Source organism: Cheilinus undulatus, linkage group 22 (genome assembly GCF_018320785.1).
Source record: "Cheilinus undulatus linkage group 22, ASM1832078v1, whole genome shotgun sequence".
NCBI lineage: Eukaryota > Metazoa > Chordata > Actinopteri > Labriformes > Labridae > Cheilinus > Cheilinus undulatus.
Window position 1 is genome coordinate 33,681,937 of NC_054886.1, and position 25,356 is coordinate 33,707,292.

Below are 25,356 nucleotides of genomic sequence, written 5' to 3' on the forward strand. Positions count from 1 at the left end.
ATCTAAACCGAGAAGAGTGTCTATAATTGTATATAATTGTGCAGTAAACCACAACATCAACTCAGCGTGAATACAATTAACACGGATATCTACATCTGTTCTAAGGTAAGCCAACATCGTATTTGAGGCAGCATATTGTCACTTTGCTGGAAAGAAATATAAAGTTATTTTTAATATTTCTAACGTTAGCTAAAGTTAGCCTAACGTTAGCTCCTAGCTGCGTTGTTCGTTGTGCGCATTTATTGTTCTAGTTTTTGTACTTTAGTGATCGTACATCATTGTTAGCTGTTGTCCAAAGGGCTCTAGTTAAACTAACATTAACTTCTGGAGCTTAGCTTCGTTAACTTATCTGTAATAGCAGAGATAACAAAGGTTGGCAAACGTTATGCTGAATTATTCAATGTAAATACTGTAGCACCAAACTAACGGAGAGACACTCTTGGTAAAGATGGTAAAAAGGCTGTTGTATTTTTCTCATATTCTGAGCCAAAAACCTTAACCTCAGTGGCTCTTTGATGCTGATCCTCTATCTTGTGGTCTGAGATTGTGATGGCAACGAGATGCGGTTTATCATGTTTGCACTGGGACCTGTAAATTTGGGCTTGTAACTGAAGCTTTTTATCGACCTTCTCAACAATAATATTTAATATATCCCTCCAATGTGTAGTTTAGACCCTTTTGGTGACTTCTACTGACATCACACTTTGGATTTCTTGTCATTTCCATAGCTGAATTTTCTCTTGCCTCTTTGAAAGCACACTTTTCTATATTATCAGTTATATGAGGTTTTGCTTTTGACTGGACTAAATGCTGAGGCTGATGTTACAGTGCTAATAAGTCAGCTAAAAACAGCATATAGCTGATTTATTATATACATTTTATAAGATTCAGTGAGGCTTTTCAAAAAAGTTTCCTCTTAGAGTTGATTGTATGGTTGTCTTTCTCTTTCCAGTTGCCGTTGGTCTGCTTCTGCTCGGCTTGTTCTTTCTCCACCCGGCATCTGGCACCAAGTCTGGCTGATTGTTTGTATGCCAGTTATCGTACACCATGTCACTGTTATTACTTATGGTAAAAAACACAAAAACACCATATTTCCCATATAAAATTACCTAGATAGAGAAACTAAAATAAATACAGCCCTGGCCATGTCAATGATGAGTAGTAATATTGATTTTGATGCACTGACATTTTTTTGTAGTGCCAAATTATTGGCTATTATTTTAGCTCCATCTGTCCTTGTATGTCCATATTCTGGACATACAGAAAACTGTTAATAAAACACTCTTTTTTCACATTTTTTAAAATTTTCACTGACTCAGATCTCTTCAACAACTTCAACCCTGACCATTAAAAAGAAAAAAAAAAGAAAAAACTCAAAGTTACACCCTTTTTATGCCAGTTATTGTACACTATGCCCATGACTTGGATTCAGTGAGGTAGCGTCCATGCTAAAATGACAAGTCTATCGGAGCCAAAAACACGTCAGTTTTACCATCCTTTTCTCGAGCCTCCTCCTTTACCAAATCTGAGTGAATGCATTTGTTCATGTTAGGTTTATTTTATGTACAGGCATAAAAAATAAGAGGAAATATGTAGGATGTGAATCACGAACATGCACATTTCCAACTCTAACCAAAATGTGACCGCGATTACGCTCATTACGCGCATATATAAATTTACTGCATATTTGAGATATGATATATTCTCTCCTATTGATCAAAAGGACCCGTGCATCCTCATGCATGTCCATCCACTTGCTATGAAGTGAGGGCAACGTTGAAATTGTCCAAATGCCCCCCTTTCTTAGTCCCAGTCTGCAGAACCTGGAAGCAGCATTTCCGACTGTAAACACTCCACTTCCGGGATGTCCGGGTGTAAACATAGACACAGATTCACACCTGATCACACACGTAGGAGCTCACAAACTTTTCCTTACACATGTAGCTCACTCTCAGACATCCATATCTAGTGGCACGAATCGTTTGATTTAATTCTGATGATGTTTAGTGGATTGAATATCGCTCCAAACACAGTCCATGGAAGAAGTCCTGCATGTGCGTTACTGAAGGGGTTAAAATGGTGCACTGGCACTATCTGCTGGATCACTGTGGAATGGTGAAATTTAGAGCCCTGGTGATCAAGTGACTGCATAGAAAAGGTTGCTCTATGTTGTTTTGGTGCCATAGACACAGTCAAAAAAAACTTATTTTTAATGGAAATCTATTGTCCACATTATTGTCCAAGGATGGAAGGAGCTATTTGGTGTCAGTGGAGTTCTATGGGCAACACTTTTTTTTTTTAATATAAAGAAAAATAATAACAAATGGCCAAATTTGATGCCTCAATCTATAAAAATGTGACTATCAACTCAAAATAATGATGATAAAAATGATGAATGTCCTCAAAATGGACATACTAGGATTCGAGGGTTAAACAAATGATTGGGTCCAGTCAGTGAGCCAAAACCAAGGCACTGTCAAAAAAATGTAAGCCATTTGCAGATTCAAGGCCGCCCATAAGGGGGAATAAAGGGGAGAGTTCTCAGGGGCCCAGCCAAACAGGGGGCCCATGGAAGTCAGAAAAATCATGGTCCACCGTAGAGTTAAGCTGTGAAAAAATAATTTTAAGCCTGAAAAATAACTAATGTTATTACAGCAACAAAACAATTTTATTCATTTGTGCTGTAGTACAATACGGCCTTTAATAAATATGAATCCTTTATCTACCCGTCCTTCTTCAATTATTATCCAAGTTCGGGTCGCAGTGGCAGCAGGCTAAGTACGTGAACCCAGACATCCATTTCCCCAGTGATACTTTCCAGTTCCTTCTGGAATATCTTGAGGCATTCCCAGATGTAGTAAAAGCACAATTACCTTTTTAACTTGTAACAATGTTAATGGACACACTGATGTCAACCCTTAGGAAAGTGATGTGCAGAAATGACAGGATGATGAAAAAAACTGGACGAAACTCAGACAACATTAATGGAAAATTCATTGTGAAATAATTGTGAGGCCAAGAATGGGTTAAAAGTGGCGAGATGGGTATAAAAATCAGAAATAAAATTGGCAAAAATGGGTCAAACCAGAAAAAAAGTTGAAAACAGAAGAAAAGAAGCAAGAATGGAGAAGGAGTGGTAAAGTAGGGCAAAAAGTAGCAAAAACAGGTGAATACCATCAAGAAGAAGTGGAAAAAATTGGTGGAAGTTGGCAAAAACTGCTTGAAAGTGGTAAAAAAATGGTCAACAAAACAGGACAAAACAGGACAACAAGCCACAAACATGAATTAATAGTCACAAAAGAAGTAGGAAGGAATTGGTGAAGAGTGTCAAAAAAGTGTTAAAAGGGGCAAAATGGGTTTGAAACCCAAAAAATGGTAAAAATGGTCGTCAAGTGGCAAAAAGTAAGTTAGAAGTAAGTTGATAGGGCACAAAGTTTCAAAATGGGTTGAAAAAGGCAAAAAAGAAGAGGAAAATTGAAGTGAAAACAGGCACAACTTCTTGAAAAGTAGCAAAATAGGGCAAAAAGCATGGACATTGGGTTTATAGTGGCAAAAAATAAGTTGCAAAAATGGGATAAAAGTGTAATAATGGGGTACAAAGCATTAAAAATGGGTTAATAGTGGTAAAGGGTGTGGCAAAGTAGGGGAAAAGTGGCAAAAAGAGTAAATGCTGTCAAATAGAGGTGGGGAAAATGGTTGAAAAGTGACTACACAAGGTTGAAATAGGTGAAAAGGGCTATATAACAGGGCAAAAAAGGATTAATGGTGGCTAAAAGAAGTGTCAAAAAGACAAAAATGGGGCAAAATAGGGCAAGATGTATAGGGTTAAAGATGGGGTTAAAAGTTTCAAACTAGGGCACAAAACTGCAAAAAAAAAAAGAGTTGATTGTGGCAAAAGGCTGGTTAAAATGGGTTAGAAGTGGGTAAATAGGTCACAAAGCATCAAAAATGGGTTAAAAGCTGTAAAAAGAGCTGGCAAAAACTGGTTTCAAAGTGGGGAAATGGGTTAAAAAGTGGCACGGATAAATTATTTTAACATCAGAACCCACTAACACCTTGACACACCTTTCAATTCAAAAATGAAGTAACTGTTAGCCAGGATGCTAGCACCAATGCTATTGATCCAACACACATGCATTGATATCACTGATAAATCACAAGTTGGGAGGGCTGGTCTCTCTTTTTTTTCATTAGCTCAGCAAATTCTGTGGGCCGGTCTGTGCAGATGTGCCGTTAAAATTTCATAACTGACCTCACCACTAGCTGCCTCCCCACTCGTTCCTGTAACTGTGGAGGCTGTTGTCAGAATGAACTGTAGGAGGTGAGGTCAGTCTGGTGAGAAATAAACTCCAGTAACCAGGAAGAGGGAAGTATAAGAGGCTTGGATTTCACCTCAGATCACTGTAACAAGAAACTCTTCACTAAGCTTCTCAAAGGTAGGATGTCTGTTTTTATTTCACTGTCTTTATCAGTATTTTTCAGTGACTTTATTTCACTTACTATTCAGATTTTCCAGCCAATAAAGCTTTGTCCAGACCAGAGATAAACAAGACTTTAAAAATAATATATCAGTAAGTGAGCAGTGGTGATAATGATGCTTACTGGAACATTGTTGAACACAAACAGGCGTCACTTTAATTACTGCTGACTGCACAGAATGTTGATTTACTTAAGTTCCCTTCTATTTCACTCTTTTATCTTTTATTTATGTTGCTTATTCTGATTCAGTTCTTCTGTATTTTACCACGTTCCTTTGTTGTGTTGCTATGATGCTGAATTTCCCCTCTGGTGATCAATAAATATATTTTCTAAAATATTACGGACACTATAACATAATGTCTTATGTTACTTTATGTTTTGGAGAGTGGCCGTTTTGTGAACTTTTACCAACATTTAAATATTTCTGACACTGGTTCAGATGCTAGCTGCTTATGACTGTGTTGTTTTTGTCACATCATCATTTAACCGTCTAGTTTACATCTGAAAATCTGTAGCCATGCAGAAAAATTACAAAAAAAATATATTACTCTTCAGAGGGTGGAGAGAAACAGAAACAATGCACATGCTTCTGTTTTTTAAATTGGCAACAAAACATGAAAGGAAACTTAGCATTATTTTTCATAAAGAAATGATGAGAATATAACTGAAGTCTCTTACACTCTCCAAAAAGGACCATAGACGTGTGAAAGAGGATTCAGTTGACTCTCTCTCCCCTAGGCAGATCCAAAGAAGAAACCGGAGCACCTGAGTCACTTTTTGCAATGTGATCAGGTGTAAAGGACTCATAGTCGTTGCACACTGTGTCATAATCTGAATCAACTTTATTGAAGACGTAATGTGCATCAAAGCATAAATCCTTTGCACATTATTGAATTTAAAAAAGTGACTAATGCTCAAATATTTTATTTTGATTTGCTTGAATCAAATAAGAATGTTATGTTTGGTAGTGTGGTTGGACCCAGAATGCGGAAACGGAGGAGCAGGTTTGAACAGTTTTACTGTGCAGGTAAGTGAACAAGGGAGGGGGGATTCCAAGAGTCCAGGTGAGTGAGAGAGTGCACTGGTGCTGGCTGCAGTGATCTGGGCTAGAGGCACTGGAAAAAGAGGAGAGGCACGTTAGAAGAGGGTTCACAAAAATACAGCACTGGAATTCACTAATAACAATCATCAAAATAGCACAGGAAACTTCTCTGGAGATCTCGAGAGAGAGCCTGGAGCTGGAGTTACCGTGAGGTAAGTTCTGCAAGACTCAGGTGCTGTAGAGAGCTGCAGCCGATCTTAAGTAGTGTCCATCAAATGAGTGATTCGCTGCAGGTGTGACTCTCCACAGCACCAGGGGGGGAAGGGTGGATGCCTCAGGGAGAGCAGAGTAAAGTTAGCAGCCAGCACGATACTCCGGAAACCGGAAGTAACCAAAATAATACACTGAACACAAATTAAAACACCACAAAGAATTTCATATCAACATGAGCTGTAGAATGCGGTAAGTTTCTTTTTGAAACCAGAAACTAATCTGTAGTCTTACTGGATGACTCTGTAACAATTTAGGCCCAGCACTGAATACGAGGTCTGCTAACTGAGACTTTTAGAATGAATTAAAATATATTATCATCTAAAATTTAAGGAAAATACAATTCACAGATGGCTGAACATTAAAAACAATGTATGCAATATACTTAAACAATATTTAGTGGAGATGCTGGGCATCCACACTATTGATATTCGCATTGGCATTTTTTTTTTTTTTTTTTTTTTTTAGTGGGGTTTTTTAGTGAAATACAGCTATTTTTATGCCATTTTCAGCTATTTCTATGCTTTTTAAGCCATTAATTGCAATTTTCAGCTACTTCTAGGCCAAAATCAGCTATTTGTATGCTATTTTCAGCTATTTTAAGTCTTCTTTCAGCTGTTATTATCCTTTTTTGAGCCATTAATGCGTTTTTCAGCTACTTTTATGCTATTTATTCTATTTTTATGCTTTTTTTCAGCTATTGTTGTGCTTTTGGCTATTTTCAGCAGTTCTTTCATAATTCAGCCCTTAGCATCCCCACGATTGATCTAGTTCTTATTGCAATGCATGACAAAAAAAGATCCTTCTTTTACATTCATCATAACTATCCTTTAATTTCTCAAACCATACCACTTTATTTTACTTAAACACTATAAAGACAGCCTGTTGTAAACATATGGGATCTGATTTCAGTCCAATGTGTAATAATTCAACTGTTGTTCCTATTTTCTCTTTCAGTTTGATGCTATTAAAGGCAAAAGGCTCAGCCTCTAAACAGTGATGGCTCTGAAAGTGCTGACATGGAGGTCATGTAAGTATAATGCAATAGTGTGTTTCTTAAGAGGAAGCAATGGAGACAGTGAAGATTCCAAAAACTGTAAACCAGTGATTGAAAGCCCACTCCTTTATCTACTTCCCTGTCTGTGGCTCTGAGGAAGTGCCGCCCCCCCCCACCGCAGAACTACAGCACTGCACTCATCAGACTTTTGCTACATATCACATAGAGAAGTCCGGTTTTGCACAATACCGACCAACACACTTTAGATTTCTTGTCATTTCCACAGTTAAATTTACTCTAGCCTCTTTGAAAGCACACTTTCTTTGTTATCAGTTATATGAGGTTTTGCTTTTGACTGGACGAAATGCTGAGGCTGATGTTACAGTGCTAATAAGTCAGCTAAAAACAGCGTATAGCTGATTTAATAAATACATTTTATAAGATTCAGTGAGGCCATTCAAAAAGTTTCCTGTTGTAGTAGATTGTATGATTGTCTTTCTCTTTGCAGTTGCCGTTGGTCTGCTTCTGCTCGGGTTGTTTCATCTGTGCCCTGCAGCCGGCATGCCCAAGCAAACTCTGGCTGAGTGTTTGGAGGACAACGACTATGATAAGTTGCTAGACACTGTGAAAAATGGCCTCCCACACATTAACACACCCCATCGTGTTATAATTGTTGGAGCGGGCGCGGCGGGACTGACGGCAGCCAAGCTACTGCAAGACGCAGGACACGAGGTACATGCTAATGCTAATGCTCTGCTACGGACAGGGACTGTGATTTCAGAATGTGCATTTGCTAAATGAAGATGTTATTTTGTGCTTTGTTTAAAAAATTGAAACACTGTGCCTTGTCATCGATCATTCTGTCTTGGATCAAATACTTTGCAAGATAGCTTAAATGTCTAAATATTCCTCCCAAAAAGAGTAAAAATATATTCATCATGCCATGTAACACCATGAGCTTTTTTTTTTCTTTTTTTTCTGTAGAACTGTATTTTACAGGTTCTATGTCATCGAGATAAACCTGCGGTTATGAACAAGTGTCAACCTCTAATACAACTTGTCTTTTTTTATTTTGTAAAGGTAACTGTTGTAGAGGCCAGTGGTCGTGTTGGAGGACGGGTGGAGACCTACAGGAATGAAAAAGAGGGCTGGTACGCTGAGTTGGGGGCCATGAGGATCCCAAATTTCCACCAGTAAGTGTGAGGGGTTTTAGAAATATGACAAAGAAATGAAACAAAAACAGAAATGCATTTCTATATGCATTCATAGGAAATAAAAGGGACTTACTAGGGATCCCTGTGGAACACCAGGCTTCTTTTCTAAAAACATACTCTACAGAGATGAACTGTACAAACTTTTCACACTAGAATTTGTCTTTTTGTGGGCAAATCAGTGAAACGAAATGATCAAATTTTTATTTTTGAAAAAAAAATTGTTAACCTTTTTTTAGAATACACAAGTGGACAATACAGTTGGTTCCCTTCAGTTAAAGAAAGAAAAAAAAACTGAAAATATAAAAATGAATAAAAAATGACTGAAAATAAACTAATAAAAACCATTTTAGAAAACAAAACTGATGAAACTGGCTTGGAGTAAAATGATGGCACCGCTCGAAAAGCTGTAAAATAATGTGACCAACTGGTGGCCCGAGGGCCAAATCAGGCCCCCCAAAGCTTCCTGTCCGGCCCCTTGAAGATCATTAAATTCAGAATGCATTTTGTCATTGTAGAATGACTTAATATTTTTCTTGTCAGCCATTATTAGTAATGTTTCTGTTTCTTAAGGACTGGCAGAAATGTTGCAAAAATGGTCAGATTAAGTGATGAAAAGGGGTTCAAGAGTGGCATGAGGGGACAAAAATTTGCCTGAAAATTGGTGAAAAGTAACTTGACATGCCAGATGGATGTGTTTCACACATCCATCTGGGAAAGCTTCAATAGGAAATGTTTCAGAGGATTTGAAAGGCAGAGGATTTGAAAAAAAAATTGGAGTGTGATTGGATGAACGCTCTGTCTGTCACAACTCCACGGGCCAAAAAGAGCAACAAAACAAGTGACGTAGCCGCTATCCAGCGGCACGTGTGCTGCTACCGAGGATTAACTCGAAAAATGGTGACTATAGACATGTAAGTACTCGACTTTTGTCATTTTTGAAAAGAACACCACTCACTGCTGATCTTCGTTCTTCTTTTCATGAAGACGTCATCAAGTTCTGGTAAAACTGGCGCTTTAGGAGCATCCACGCTAAGCTCTTCCTCCATAACTGCACCAGCTCTTGCTGCTGCTCGTTTACGTCACGACAGTGCCGTGCCTGAAGGTACTGCCCCTCGTAGCTGATTGGGCTCAAATGGTTCAGATGGGAGCTTTGCATGATGGATTCACCAGTGAAAAACAAGGAAACGGGCGTATCCATCTGCTTTGCAAGGTTAGGTGAAAAGAGGTTAAAATGTTAGAAAATCTGTAAAAGCTTAAAAAGGTGCAACAAGTATCAAAAAATGGGTTAAAATTGGCAACAAATAGATAGAATGGCACAAAGGGGATAAAACATTCAAGAAAAGTGGTTAAAAAGGGACTAAAGAATTGAAATTGGATTTAAAGTGGCAAAAAGAATCAAAAATGGGTTAAGTGGGGCCAAAAATGCTGCATAAATGGCAGAATGCAGTATTGACAAGGGGTTGAAAAAAGTGCCAAAAATGAGTTAATACTGGTACTAAATCACAACTGGAGAGGAACCATTCTCTGAGATTTTCATCAGACTGAAATATTTATTTCATTTTTGTGTATTTGAAAGTCCGGCCCCCAGAGTATCTGTCAAAACTAAACCTGGCCCTTGTGAAAATGTACTTGATGACCCCTGCCATAGGGACATGTTAAATTCAGGTGTGTCCTCTAATTAGCATCCCAGGTGTGTTCAAACTCGTAATCAGTCTGTCTGCCTATTTAAAGGCTGAAAAGTAGTCACTGTGTTGTTTGGTATCATGGTGTGGACCACACTTAACATGGAGGACAGAAAGCTAAGGAGACAGTTGTCCCAGCAGATTAGAGACAATGATAGACAAGCATTTTAAAGGTAAAGGATATAAAACCATCTCCAGGCAGCTAGGTGTTCCTATGACTACAGTTGACCCAATTATTCCGACGTTTAAGGTCAACGGGACTATAGCCGACCTCCCTGGATGTGGTCTCAAGAGGACAGAGTAGACAAAACTGGAGCTTTTTGGACAGTCACATCATTTCTGTTCACAAAAATGAAGTATCCAAACCCTGACGCTAACCCTAACCCTAAAATTTAAAAAAAAAACGAAGACTGTAGCTAATGTGGAACATGGAGGAAGTTCGGTTAGGTTCTGGGGCTGCTTTGCTGCATCTGGCGCAGGGGGTCTTGAATCTGTGCAGGGTCCAATGAAATCTCAAGACTTGCATGGCATTCTGGAGCCAAATGTGCTGCCAGTGTTAGAAAGCTCAGTCATGGACCTTCCAACAGGATCATGAGCCCAAACACCATCCCAACTGTGAAGTACAGTGGTGGCAGCGTCATGTTGTGGGGGTGTTTTGGCTGGTGCATTTCACAGAATAGATAGCATTATACAGAAAGAACATTATGTAGAAATAGTGAAGCAACATCTCAAACAGCAGCCAACAAGTTAAAGCTTGGGCACAAATGGGTCTTCAGATGAACAATGACCCAAAGCTTGCAGCCACATTAGTTACAAAAAGACTTAATGACAACAAAGTCAATGATTAGGAGTGACCATTACAAAGGGGCGCTGAAGATGCAGCAAGGCGGCCTAAAAACCTGACTCAGTTACACCAGTCCTGTCAGATACTGAGGGAAATAAATGTGTCTTTTTATACAGTTTATGTAAACTTCTAGTTTCAACCGCACATGAAAATCCAATATAAAACTATTTATTTATCTAATCTCTCTGCAGCATTGTCCTCTGGTTTGCTGAAGAACTTGGGATCAAGCTGAATGAATTCATCATGGTTGACATCAACACCTTTTACTTGATCCATGGGCTGAGAAAGAGGACTTACCAAGTGAAAGAAGACCCGGACGTCCTAGAGTACGACGTGGCAGAAAGTGAGAAAGGAAAGTCAGCTGACCAGCTGCTACATGATGCCTTAAAGAAGGTACTGTGGCTAAGGCCGGCCACACACTAGACGATTTTTTTAATCTGGAACAATTTTAAACTATGGGAGACCACAGGCTTCGGAACAATTTCCAAATGTTTTTCATCTTTAATCCTCTGAACACACACACTAGACAACACAGCCAGACAGTTAGATCACTGGAGACCACACACCTGCCGACCTGCCAACGACCTAGCATGATCACGCGACTTCAGAAAAAAAAAAAAACGCAGATGTCTGTCGATACCGTCTTGTTGTCTCTTTACAGCAGGCTGTCCTGGCATGCGTTACAGGTGAAGCAAAAATCATAATACAAGGGAAAGACTGGGGATGAAATCATGGCTGAAATTAAGTTAAAGTTGTGTTCATGGCTGTGAGCGGTGAAAGTACGTATGATCTGGCTTTGACGCTACCCGGTGTGCTCGCTCTCATTGGTTGTTGTAGATACTCCGTCAGCGGCACTACGACCTAGAATCGTAAATATCAAACGTGTTTGATATTTACAATTCGGGATTTTCGGAGGCTACCACGCGATTTGGAGCAGTAAAACAATCGTGTTGACACCACACACATACAGACTACTCAGACAAACAGTCGTTGGCGATGAGGCTTCTCTCAGGATACGCCCCCACAATCATCGGGGGAGGCAAATCTTGGCCCAAATCGGGCTTAAAATCCAGTAGTGTGGCCGGCTTAAGAGAGGAAAAACAGAGTTGTAGGAGTAACTGATATCAAATAAAAACACTGAAAACACATGATCTTCTCCACAGGTGAGAGATGAAGTGAGGGAAAATGGCTGCAAAGCTGCCCTTCTCAAATATGATCGCTACTCTGTAAAGGTAAGAAAAAATGTTCTGGTGTTTTTCCAATTGAATGGAAGAGAGAACACATTTTGACTATTGAGGTTTACTGAGAGTTTAGTTATCTGATATGGGAGAGTGAAAAAGGAATGCTGAAATTCTTGTTGTGTTGTGTAACAGGAGTATCTGATAGAGGAAGGTGGTTTGAGTTCAGGAGCTCTGGAGATGATCGGGGACTTGCTCAACGAACAGAGCCTCATGTATCTGGCACTGACTGAGATGATATATGACCAGACTGACATCAACGATGACGTAAAGTAAGTCGTTGAAATCCAGAGTACAGGAGGCCTGTCATCATGAAGTAAAACGGTTACATCATTGGGTCCTACCATGTGTTCAAGTTTTCAAAAACACAACTGACCAAATACGGTACTTCAGTAAGTACTGGGTGGATGACAGAGGTTGCATTAACCAAATATTCTCCTTCACTGACAGATTTTTTGGAAGGATGACAGAGAATTTTGAAGGCTGTCTGTCATTTTGACCAACTGGAATGATGAGGATGAGCATGCATTTCAGTGCACACACACAGATAAATGCATAGACCCTTTCCGTTTTGCACACAAAGACTATCAAGGAGGCTACTTAATCTATTAAAAATTGTGTAGCCAGTGGGCTCTCTCCTTGAGACTGTAGATAAGAGAAAGCACGTCAGTGTCAGTGCTGACAGTGCACTGAGAGGCTTCTGCAGGTGTCTCAGTCACAGAGGAATGCAGGTCAGCATGCAGAATGTTAAAGCCTTTGCACAACGAGTCCGTTTCATGTTTTTGTAATCCTGTCTGCATGCTGCACACTACGTTTTTTCGGAACAGGTTCGATTTTATGCAGAATTTCGCATCAGTCTAGATCATTTAAATGGGTGATTGATGGTTCAAAACAATTCCCACTGATTCCTCTCGCTTGCTCACCACCACCGGATCCCTCCTCCCTCTTTCTCTCTCCCCTCTCTTACCCTGAAACCTCTCTTTAAACACCAAAGTTTGCTCATTTATTATGTGGATATAAACCATGGAAATGTAACAGATAGATGGGTGGGTTATCTCTCCAACTTGTCTCAGCTCTATGGAGCATGAGTGCGTGCTGTGTGAAGCTCTCTGCCAGGATGGATCCAGTGGGATTTTAAATGAGTGACAGAGACACAGACTTGCAGTACGAAACTATTTGCCACATTCTACGAATTCTCGCAGTCAAGGCAAATAAAAACGCGCCTGACTCAGTGTGCAAGGTCCGAGTGTGTGACATTTTTTCGGATTACGATTCCTGTGGAGCAGACAAATGCGCACAGCTCCACAGTGCAGCCTTTTACCAACTTGTTATCAGCTATGGTCGTCAAACTACAACATCTTGACATTAAAAATATCCTTAAAACTGTATGTAGTATCTTAAATTGAGCAGTTCATAGTTGCTTGCTGCTGTGTTCATCTGTCTCTCAATGCCATTAAAATTTAGAACCTATATCTCTTCAAATATAAGTTGGGAAAGGGTGCTTCATTATTTAAACACTAGTAGAAAAGTCAAATAGGATTATATAGCAGATATTAAAGATAAAATTATATGACGGATTGTAAAATGGTACGACAGAATTTCTATGACCCTTTCTGTCAAAATGGCGGACAACAATAAAGTCCAGTACCTCTGGTACTTGGAGACATTTGCATTGCTTTTCTTTCATATCTATCTTTTGTGTTTTGTTTTGTAAGATGGCAGTCAATCCAATCAATCAGTCCAAAATGTAAATAAGCAAAAAAGGCTAAGCGAATCAGTTTGTTACCAGCTGAAAGAAACTTAGCACACAAAGAAAGTAAACTATTGTTTGGTAGATTTCTTCTTTCTTTTACAATGCTTGTTGGCAATAAAACATACTGTTGGAAGGCCTGTTTATTTCCCTTTTAAATGGTGCCACTTTTGTAAAGAACATGCATTTGTGGATGAGCAGCAGAGCCGAGTATGTGGGTTACACCCATAAAAAATTATCCAAATCTTCTCTGCCAATGCCAAAAAGCTAATTCTGCCTCTTGCTCGGTGGTAGTCTCTGATGAACCCTGAAGAAGAGAATGAAGGCTGATGAAGATTTTGAGGCACTTTCGTTTTGTAATTCCAAGAAAAAAGTGACTTTTAAGTCAGAATTCTCAGATTAAAGTTTGAATTCTGAGAAAAAAAAGTACTCTGGCATTTTTTTTCTTCAGAATCCAGTAGGCTATATAATCTCAAAATGCTGACCTTTGTCTTCAAATTTATTTTTTTTCCACTGGCCCTAATCCTCTTCCATATTCCTCTTTTGACTGTACAGTCCATCTACTGACATTACTGCAACACACGTTATTAAAGCCCAGGCTGTCCGGAGAAAAAAGAATGTTAATAGCTTGACTGTGCACCACAGGGTTGATGTTTAACAAGCTTTTTAAGATAAAATGTCCAGGTGAGACAAAATAGATGGAATTAGCTTTGCAGCTTAATCTTTAACTGAGCTTGGCCCTTTCATTCTTTAAGACACGCTGATAGAGGACATACTGTAGATGGGTCAAGAGTCTGAAGGAAAGCTTAGCTCAAACAGTGCTGACGACACAAACTACTTACAAAATATACATCAACTTAAGAACCTGGCAACACATGTCGACTTCAGTTCAGTCTATTAAGACCACATCTTTGTTTCCTGTTCCTTGCAGGTACTATGAAGTCATCGGAGGGACAGATCTCTTGACCACAGCCTTCCTCGATGTCCTCCATGTCCCCATCCTCCTTAACTCTACAGTGAAACGAATCAGCCATTCAGAAGAAGGAGTAGTTGTATCCTATCAGTCAGGTGACCAGTCGTCTCTGACAGATCTATCTGCTGACACTGTCCTGGTAACTACCACAACTAAAGCAGCCCTTTATATGGACTTTCAACCACCACTCTCTGAAAATAAGATGGATGCTCTGAGGGGGGTCCACTATGACAGCTCCACTAAAATCCTCCTCACATTCAGTAAGAAGTTCTGGGAGGATGATGGCATCAGAGGAGGGAAAAGCATCACAGATGGACCGTCTCGTTTCATCTACTATCCCAGCCACAGCTTCCCCAACAATGAGAAAATCGGGGTCCTGCTGGCGTCCTACACCTGGTCTGATGACTCCCTCCTCTTCTTGGGTGCAAGTGATGAAGAACTGAAGGATATGGCTCTGAAGGATTTGGAGAAGATCCATGGTAGTCATGTCAGGGATCTGTGCACAGGGGTGGTTGTAAAGAAGTGGAGTACAGACCCTTACAGCTATGGTGCCTTTGCTCTTCTTGCACCCTACCAGCATGTAGAGTACGCAAGGGAGCTCTTCAGAAATGAAGGCAGGGTTTACTTTGCTGGAGAACACACAGCTTTTCCACATGCTTGGATCGAGACAGCCATGAAATCTGCAATAAGAGCTGCTACCAAAATTAACGATGAGGTGCAGAGAGAGTTCTTAGAAACTCAACAAAGAGATGAGCTGTAAGGGTTCAGAGGGTTTTTCTTGGTGAATGCAACAGGAAGGATTGTTGTGATTCCATATAACCAAGGAACTAATTTGGTAAAACTAACAGAGTTTGGTAGGGAGAAGGGTTGCTAGGAAATCTTTAATCTTGCTCCTTTTGGTGGTAAAATCACTACTGCTAACTTAAACCTTAAGATTAATTTTTTCTCAGTTCAACTGATGCTTAATTCTTCAAGCCAAAGCTATTTTAAACATTTAGTCTCACCTAGACTCGCTGCCTTAAAAAGCTTGTAAAACATCAACCCTGTGGTCCAACATCCTTTTTTTCAGGACAACCTGAACTTTAAGAATGTGTGTGCTGCTGTAATGTCACCTAAAGAGAAAGACACAAAGTAAATAATAATGACTAAGACTGTTTTTTTTTTACACACGTTCTCCCATCTCTTGGGGACCAAAAAGATAATTATGCTGTGACAAAAAGCCTTCAAAATATTCACATTTATACAAAAAAAGTCATTTCACTTCGATTTGTTGCCATTATTAAAAGCTTCCTGACTGCAGAGACACAGAGGGCCACATCACAGGCTCTCTGTCTCTCTTTCCCTCAGTTATGAGCTATTTGGCCAAATCCTTCATGATCTAAATGTTAAGACATGCACACTTTGATAAAGCATGCCATGACAATGGACTAGCCTGCCCTTAGTTGTCACAGCCCTTCAGAAATCCTCCTGGGATACAACACGATGTTTAGCATTAGCCGCTAGTGGCAGAAACTATTCAAAGTATACAAAAAAAAGTCATTCAAAATTGGATTTACCGAGGTGGTTTTAATTTTTTATGGTCCCTGGAAAGTCACCCAAGTTCCAGGCTTGTTAAAAAAGCTAACGTGTGAACTATGAATGCAGGGATAGCGCCATTGACACAAAAAAACGGAGAGCTTCCAGAGGTGTAAAAAGTGGTCCAATAGATATTTCACTTTAAAAAAATCTGTGTCTTCCTATCGTAAACAACAATGTAAGTTTAAGAAGGTTAACCCCTTAAAGCCTGAAAACACAAATAAAAGCCAGAAAATTGTAATTTATTGGAATTGAAATTTTTATTCATCTGTCGACTGAAATTTAAAAAAAAAAAAAAAAATCCAAATTTCCAAACATTTAACATATATATTTTTTGCATCTCATTTCATTCATTAGGTGTTTATGGTAACTAATAATCCACTTGAGGGCATTTTTATCATTTATCAGATTGTATTCAGAATTTTTTTTTTTTTTTTGAGTAATTTATCGATCATATTGATTAGATAGAGGCATCATAAGGGCATGTATCAAATATGATACAACAGGCTTTTAAGAGTTAAAAAAACATCAAGAAAGTGGGCCACTTTGCAAAACCTGTATCAGAGTGACAAAGAAATGAAAGGATTAAAGTTTAAAGAAAAAAAATTACAATAAAGCTAAAAAAAATAAGTGCAGTTCAACTATAGCATTGCTTCACTGAGCTAATAAAATCCTGTTCTTTATGTATAACTGGATATTTTGATTTTTTGAGTGGCTGTCTTTGAAAAAATCATCACGAGTTGATTTAATCAAGGATTTTTGTTTTAATATTTTAATGTACTTCAACTTAATATGCCTAAAACCACAGTATAATGTGTTTTGCTGTCGTTTGTTGTTTTTATCCTTGGTGGCTGAAACTCTCATCAGAATTTACCTATTCAAGCACTAATAAAGAAAACATGATCTTTGGAAAATAAACTGGCCTGGTTGTCTTTTTAAAAAGCTAAAGTTAACATTCATCATCAAATTAGCTCACTTAAATACCCTCTATCCATTGCAGGTAGTAATAGTTTGGATTCCTATTCATTGAAAAAAGGCAGGGTACACCCTAGCCTGGTCCCAGCAGTGTTAACTTCATGTTAAAACTATGGCTAAAAATGTTCGCTGACAGCCTTTTATCCATGAATAAGACTAGACTAAGACGAGCCAAAACAGATCACTGATGACTAAAACTGACAAAGAGTAAGTTAAGTTTTCATCAAGATGAATAAAACTAGACTAAAATGTTATTTATTTTTTGTTGGACATGAAAAATCTGTGATATTTCTCCACTGTGGGTAAATCTGTCAAAATACAACGCATCTGTATCTATTCTGCCTCTCGGCTGTAGAAAGCAGGGACCCCAGGTTTGACAGGGTGCAGAGAGCACACTACCATGATTTAGTACCTGATTGAGACAAGAGATTTAATGCTTGGACTAAAAGTAAAGACTAAACTGTTAGGACAAAAACTAGACTACAGTGATTTTGAGTTTTTGTCGACTAAAAGTTGCCTAAAACTGTAAGGGCAGAAACAACTAAAATGTGACTGAATATAAAAGGCATTTACTCAAAAGGCTAGAACTTAAACTAAAATTAAAAATAGCCATGTCCAAATTTACACTGGTCCCCAGTCAGTCACAGGAAAGACTAGTCATTCGTATTTGTTCAGAAAGCAATTTCAGGTCATGTCAGGTATGGGAGCATGTGCAGGATCCTCACTCCCTTTGCAACACTCAAGGCTGCCTTTGGCATCTGGACCAGCCCACCAGGTCCTGGCTGTAAAAGCTCAGCGGCCATTCCTGTATCAAGCAGCTGACCCTTCTCATCCCGGCTCTCCCGAACACACCAGAATTACATGAATTTTGCCAGCTAAACCCAAAAATACATAGAAGACAATTTGTGAAAACGAAGTCCAGCCACAGCCTCTGGCCTTCAGTCAGAGTCCAGACCTCGCAAGAGTATAGTAAGACCAGGAGGACCAAGGTCGGAAAGACTCCGCTTTCATCAGCATGCTTAGATACCCGGGAATCCCTCACTAACTTGCCCAGCATACCCATCAGCCCAAGTCTGCAGTTGATCTCAGCCTCAGTCAGTGGATTGATGGATTATGCTGCCAGGGTAGGTGAACTGCTCGACAACATCCATGCTTTCACCATTCACAAATATAGATTTGATAGCAGCATCCAAGGCCCCCCCCAAATGCCTGGATCTTTGCCTCAGTAGACGTGAGCATTTCGGCCTGAATCCAGCATAAACCTGGTGCTTTCCCGGCCTTGAGTCTTCTCGACAGTTGGTAGTTAACAGCTTACAGGTGTGTTCACACTCACTGTGTCTGTGGCATCCATTTGGAGCTCTAACCAAAGCAATTTACAGAATTAAAAATAAAACATCTCCAGAAATAAGAGCATTAAAAAACTTAGTCATAAAGCTCTACAGTCTAACCCCTCACCAGAACATCAAATTTGAATGCTCACATTTGTATCAGACAGCTTCTCTAACCCCACAGTCCCATCACAGCTTTGGCAGATAGCCGTTCAGCATGAGTCTGGTTCATCTCCAGGTCTGGCTCTGCTAGAGGTTTATAGCTGTTAAAAGGAGATTTTCTGTTTGATTATAACCATGCTAACTGTTTAAGTACTGTGCAGAAGACATCAATGAGTATAGTCTAGACCTGCCCCTGTTGTAACGTGGCTTTTAGATTTATTGACTGATACAAACTAATTTCAAACTCTTCCAATCCTGTCCAGTGGTGTACTTAACTCATCATTTTAATGACAACAGAAGAGTTTCCCTGCTCTGTGCAGAAACAGCAGAGGTAAAACTAAAGCACTAGGCAGCTCAAACCAGTTGACAGAAACCAAAGCCAAACATCCAGCATTGTAACTTAACAGTCCTGATTCTTCCAAAGCAAGACCGATAATAGAGGCTCCAAACCACAATGACAGAGCTGCCATTATTGCCACGATGGTGAAGAAGGCTCTTAGCTTTGTCTGATCCACCCTGTCCCTGTTCCTGCCCACATCCCCAGGCCCTGGATGAAGAAGAACAAAGAGAACACGAAGGCTGCAAAAACAGATTATGATTAAAGAGACACACAGTAAGCAGAAATATCCAACATAAGGAATACCACTTCCCATACCCATCATTCCACTCCATGTGAAGGAAAAGAGCCAAACACATCCAATGCTAACATTTCGTATCTTGACCCCCCCTGAATGTCTCAGCTTGAGGTACAGCACAGGGTGAACAACAGCCAGGTACCGCTCCACACAGGTTAGAATGTGAAAGCCCAGTTGTCCAGGAAAAACAACACAGCCCAAATAAAACCCGACTGTCATCACCTCTGAATTACCGGTGTACCTGCCACCAAAGAACATGGGGCTACCCAGCAGTAAGATCATCTCTAGAGCAATCATGTGGTAGGTGAAGATGTCCGAGTGGCTTGCTGTAGCAAATGAGCGCTGTTGGCACCATTGTTGGTGACCCTGGTAGAGGATGAGGATGCAGAGAGGGAGGATGAGGATGATCCTGTTGATGGTGTAGGCGACGGCGAGGTTTGTCCCTTCCAAATATTCTGCGCAGTAGTTCATGTAAATGCTTGTTGAGGAAGAGGAGTTGCTTGACATATTTGGTCCACGTGCTTTAAGGGGAAGAAAAAAATCATTAAATACCATCTGCACAAAACAACAGATGAGACACCATCAGGGTTTTTGAGTCTCTACGTCAGGGGTTCTCAACCTTTTCAGTCCGCGACCCACAAAATAAGGGTGCCAGAGACCGGGGACCCCCAGCTTACCCGAAGATAGTTGAGCACAGCCATGCCCTTTTGGAATAGGCATGTGCAGACAAGGCTGTCCAATGGGGGGTGTAAATGGGAACGTTTCCTGGCACCCAGTCAAACTGGGGGTCCATTGAGTTCAGCAAAGTCATGGTCCATAGTAAAGTTAAGCTGTGACATACAGATTTTATATGCAAATTGAAAACACAACCACTATTATCAAAGAAACAAATATATTTTTAATCTTTTGTGTAGTAAATAGCCTTTTTAAAAATCGTTTTTGTTAAAAAAAGAATTAAAATAGATTAGAATTTGTTAAAATTGGTGAATAATGGCAAGAAATGGTAGAAAAGGTGGTGAAATTGGATTTTAAAAGAAACAGAAATGGATTTATGTGGCAAAAATAAGATAAAAATGGCAAAAAAAGGGCAAAAATTGGTTGAAGTAGCATATATATGTGCATACATTGTGGCAAAAAGTAGCTGAAATGGCTTTAAATTGGCATAAATGGGTGGAAATTTGGTGGAATGGGATGAAAAAAATGATATAAACTGGTAATAAAGGGTTAACTGAGAAAAACAAAACAGGCAGAAAAGTGGTTGAAAGGAGTTTAAAATTGAAAAAAAAATTGCTAAATGGAAAAAATGGGTTAAACTGGTGCGGAAAAAAATGATACAAATGGGTTAAAATTTGGCCAAAATGGTGTAAAGTGGCAACAGTTTAATTTAAAAAAATATCCTTCCTTTTTTTAGGACATCTGGAGACCCCCTCTTAGTGTCTTGCGAAACCCCAAGGGTGTCCCGACTCCAAGGTTGAGAACCACTAGTCTAAGTCACCATTTTGAGTCTTGAATATGGGTATTAGTCTTTGTGATGGATGTATAATTTATATATGTAAACCTAGCACTTAAGGGAAAAAAAATGTGTTTGGTAGATTATTTCTTTGTTGCAACAATGCTTCTTGACAATGAATTCCAAACCATTGCAAAGCCTGTTTATTTCCCTTTTTAAATGGTTCCACATTCGTAAGGAAAATGCACTTGCAGAGCTGGGTATGTGAGTTAGGCCCATGACAAATAGAACTAGCCAAATGCATGTAGATTTCAGCCATGGCAGGTAAAAGAGTGACTCAAACAAGCCCCAATGGAGGGTTGAATTGATCAGTGTCACAACTATGGGCGCACTCACACTTGACAATCCGTATCATGCCTAGGAGCGTTTGAGCCTAAAGTCCAGGCACGTTTGACCAGTGTGAGGATGCTCTTCCATGATTGGGTGTGGCATGCTTCTGTGGCTCTGGCACAGAAGGGCAAGGTGGGCCTAAGCATGGAACGAATGCAAATGAGTGGGAGAACGTGATGTGGACCCGACACGTACAAGAGGTATTTGGAAAAAGAGAGATCATTTTGAGAAATACTGATTTGCAACATTTACAAATTGAAATATCTCTAATACACATTTTCACAAAGATTTTAATATTTGCAGTAAAAGCAAACGAGAATGCTAATATGATGCAATACATGATTTAAATGAGGCACATTTAACTCTCTTTATAGCAAAGTGTAATATCACTAAAAAAAACACGCTGTCAAAAGGACACAATGCACACCAGGCAACAGCAGCATGCTCAGCAAACACACTGTCTAGGAAGAGAGTGGCTGATACAGATGGCAGCATTTCTGCTAGAGCACAGGTGTCAAACTGAAGGCACGGGGGCCAAATCCGGCCCACAGAACGATTATATCCGGTCTGCAAGATCATATCATATTTGTATTATAACTGGCCCACCAGTATGAAGTGTGCAGATTTCCTCCAGTATAATAATGTAAACTTCAACTTGATTATTCAAAATATCCTTATCAAGCTAAAATTCTGAAAAAGTGAAGAGAAAGAAAGATTTCATAAAAAGTCAAGAATGTGGGGAAAAAATTTGTTTTATTTCATATTTTCAATTTTGCATCTCAAGATTACGACTCAAACTTATGATTTTGACTTTTCATTTCAAATTTTGACCTTTTCCATTTATAATTTGGACTTTATATATTACATTTTTATCTTCTGGATCCCCAATTTTAAATTCTAAGTCATATTTTGACCTTTTCAACTCCACATTTTGACTTTTAAACACATGATTTCAATTTTTACTCATATTTTGACTTTTTAAATTAATCATTTTTACATTTTATATCATATTTTTACCTTTTAAACTGCCAAGTTTGAATTTAAATCATATTTTTAATTTTTTAAAGTCATCATTTTGAAGTCTTGCTTATATTTTCACATGTTCAACTTCCAACTTTGGCTTTTTAATCCCATATTTTGAAATAAGACACACAATTTAAAATGTTAAGTAATATTTTGACTTTAAGACTCATTATTTCAATTTTGTCTCATATCTAACATTTTTAATTCATACTTTTTACTTTTGGAACATATTTTTACCTTTAACACTCCCAATTTTGAATTTAAAGGTGCAGTGTGTAGAAGTTGGCAGCATTTAGCCGAACAGAAACGGTGTAAATGGGATATAATGTTTATATATTTATGCGAAGTATGTTAAAATAAGTGCACAATCATCCCCTTAAAACTTTCGTTTTCTTTTTACAAAATTAGAAAAAGCTTTTTTAAATTTACATTACCGCGGGTTGCCCTCACGGAGGCTGACATAACAAACCACCATGTTGTCTACGTCAATGTTTTGAAGACAGAAAGAGCGAAACGCGGTTTTTAAATACGAACCTGCCTGTCGGTCCTGAAATCCACCTGGAAGGCAGGCGGAGAAGAAGACTGACCTATAATTTATAAAAAATAATGGTTACAAAAATGAATGAATAAACCCTCACCTCGTCACTGCTGTAAATGATGTCCGGTTAACGATCCTTTTTGGTCTTCACAGGCTCTCATCTCTTAGTGATGTGATGTTTTAGTAACAGATGGGCGTGTTCTAAAATCTGACTGCTGGATGTGGCTAAAATTCCAATTTCTACACACTGCACCTTTAAATCATATTTTTAACTTTTCAAGTCATCATTTTGAATTCTAGTCCACATTTTCACATTTTTAACTCCTAGTTTTGGCTTTTTCATCCCACATTTTGAACTATCAGACTCACAATTTCAAATTTTAAGTCATATTTTGACTTTTAAACTCATGATTTAAAATTTGATCTCACATTTTGACCTTTCAAACGTATGATTTCAACTTTCTCCTTGTATATATGCTCTTTAAAAACATTATTTTTCTATTTTTGATATCGTGTTCTGATGTTTTGAACCAATAAATTGGAATTTTTATCTCAGATTTGAGCCTTTAAACTCATCATTTTTACTTTTTTGAAATCATTAGTGCTTTTTACATATTTTATTAAGGGTGAAAATGAGGTTGACAGTTATGGTTAAATGTTGACCCAGTTAGGTTCTCAGGTCAGACCTAAATCCAGAATCTGGCCCCTGCTGTGACTGCGTTTGACATCCCTGTGCTAGAGAGATGGAGAGAGAAGGTAGGTTTTTTGCTTTATTTGATTTCAACAAGTTAAAAAAGATTCGCCATCTGCTCACAGCTACACTACTATGGAAGAGGATTAGGGCAATTTTCGAAGGAGAAAATAATTTTGGACAAATCAAGACTTAAGTGGAAATGACGAGAAAAAAGTCAAAACTTTGAGAAAAAAGTCAAAATTTTGCGAATAAAGACGAAATTTCAAGAAAAAAAGTTGTAACTAGTTATCACTAACGGCGGATCATAGAGGCTGTGTGTTTATGTGGCAAAGAGAGAGAATCTCTTTTTTGTTAAATCCAACTTTAATCTTTACTTGTCCAAAATTATTTTCTCCTTCGAAAATGGCCCTAATCCTCTTCCGTACCACTACAACCTCTCATCCAAATGGAGCCCAGTCCTGTCCCCAGTCCTGTCAACAGATCTGATTTTTCCAAAGCAAGACCAAACTTTCTGACAGTTTCTGTCATTGCCGGGTCTTAGCGAAACTTAATGATTTTTGCCTTGTATACAAGGCTTCCTCCCCTGATTGAGCCACAAAAAAATATACTCTCGTCCTTCCTACATAACGGAAATTCTTCCACGTACGCGGATAAATGAGGGGATAATCTCGTGACTGATGTAACCCCCTAAATATTTTCACATTTTGATGCCAAATTGGTTTCAAATGATTTTATGACAATGAGGCCATACAAAATATCAAGGCTGAAAAAGGACATTTTGGTTGTTTCAGTTTATTTGCCAAATAAATAACAACTTTTTAATTTTGAATAAATTTTCGCAAAAAAAAATCAAAATATTTATGCTTTCCCATTTTTATGACAGGGTCATATACAGCCTTATATTCTAAATGGTGGCCCCTACTATTTAATTTTTTGTCTTGCTGCTGCTCTAAGTGCAATGTTCCAAGTCAATTTTTGTAAAACAAAGGGTAGATTGATGAAAATGATTACAATTATATGATGAAAGGACACTCACCTTTATAATGCGTGTCTGATCATTAGTGCAGTCCAGATTCAGACCACTGCTCTCTGATGTCTGAGCCTCACATTTAGTAATGCTTCTGAGTTTGTTTATTCATGAGACTCAGGTCTCAGAATGACAGAAGCAGGGGGTCGCACTTTGAAATGATGGAATTGCACGTTTTTTCTTGAAAATCATGGAAGACAAATTTTCTTCTCACAGGTCACACAGGCAGGGTCAAATGCTAGAGTAAAAATGTTATACTGACAGAATAGGAGCTGTGATAAGTGGTGGAAAAATGTTTTTGATTCAGCTTTTATGTGTGTGACATAACCACATCATTATCACACCTTGCATCAAGCTTTCCACACCTGTTCTATCATTTAGTCCATCTGTCCATTATCTCTGACCAGATTCAAATCTCATGCAAAGAAGCACAGGTGCTTTAGAAAGCATCTGTCTTGTGTATTTATGGACTGAACAGACATGACTGTGTCCAACAAAAGAGTTTTAAATGATAAATGACATGCGTGACCACAGCATCACTCACATAACCCTGCTATTAGACCTGCTTCTATCCACATGCTCCTATGTAATGCAGGGATATTAGATGATGTCAAGTCAGTGGTTTCAGTTTTAGAATTCAACCCTTTGGGCGCCAGAGTTTTTTCAAGAAAATATTCAGTTGTGATATCAAGTTTTTAAAAGGCTGTAGCTTGGAAGGGTTTAGGGATAAAGGCATACTGTAAATGAGAAAACTCTTCAGTATGACCCAAAGTTTTTGGTGGGAGTAAATTCACGCATCTAATTTGTATATTCTGATGTCACCAGGTGGCCTCCACCGTCACTGCTTCTGACACATCTGCCCCTACCTCCGCTGTGTTTTTAAAATTCCCACTACCTCCATCAATATTCATGTTTTGACCACCCCCGCAACCCCCACCATGTACCCACCCCGGCTACAGTGACAAAAAGCATCGGCTTCAGTATGTGCTGCTTGTGGACTCTCATGGCACACGGAGTCGCTGTGGAATATTCCTCTTTTCCTCCCAGCAATATGAGTATTTTCGCTAAAA

The 25,356-nt window shown here is 38.9% G+C and overlaps 1 protein-coding gene across 1 annotated transcript; it reads left to right on the forward strand.

Moving 5' to 3' along the window:
* Positions 1-4,360: 4,360 nt before the first annotated feature.
* Positions 4,361-16,377, forward strand: LOC121505066 (L-amino-acid oxidase-like). Its single transcript, XM_041780193.1, has 8 exons — positions 4,361-4,436; positions 6,749-6,821; positions 7,297-7,520; positions 7,869-7,981; positions 10,720-10,921; positions 11,692-11,760; positions 11,902-12,038; positions 14,448-16,377. The coding sequence occupies exons 2-8, from the start codon at positions 6,791-6,793 to the stop codon at positions 15,247-15,249; spliced, it is 1,578 nt and encodes a 525-aa protein (XP_041636127.1). The 5' UTR covers positions 4,361-4,436; positions 6,749-6,790; the 3' UTR covers positions 15,250-16,377.
* Positions 16,378-25,356: the final 8,979 nt, after the last annotated feature.

Coding starts and splice junctions, on each gene's coding strand:
- LOC121505066 (XM_041780193.1), top strand. CDS start 6,791: ATGGCTCTGAAAGTGCTGACATGGAGGTCAT. Junction 7,982..10,719: donor AGGATCCCAAATTTCCACCA/GTAAGTGTGAGG, acceptor ATCTCTCTGCAG/CATTGTCCTCTGGTTTGCTG. Junction 11,761..11,901: donor ATGATCGCTACTCTGTAAAG/GTAAGAAAAAAT, acceptor GTTGTGTAACAG/GAGTATCTGATAGAGGAAGG.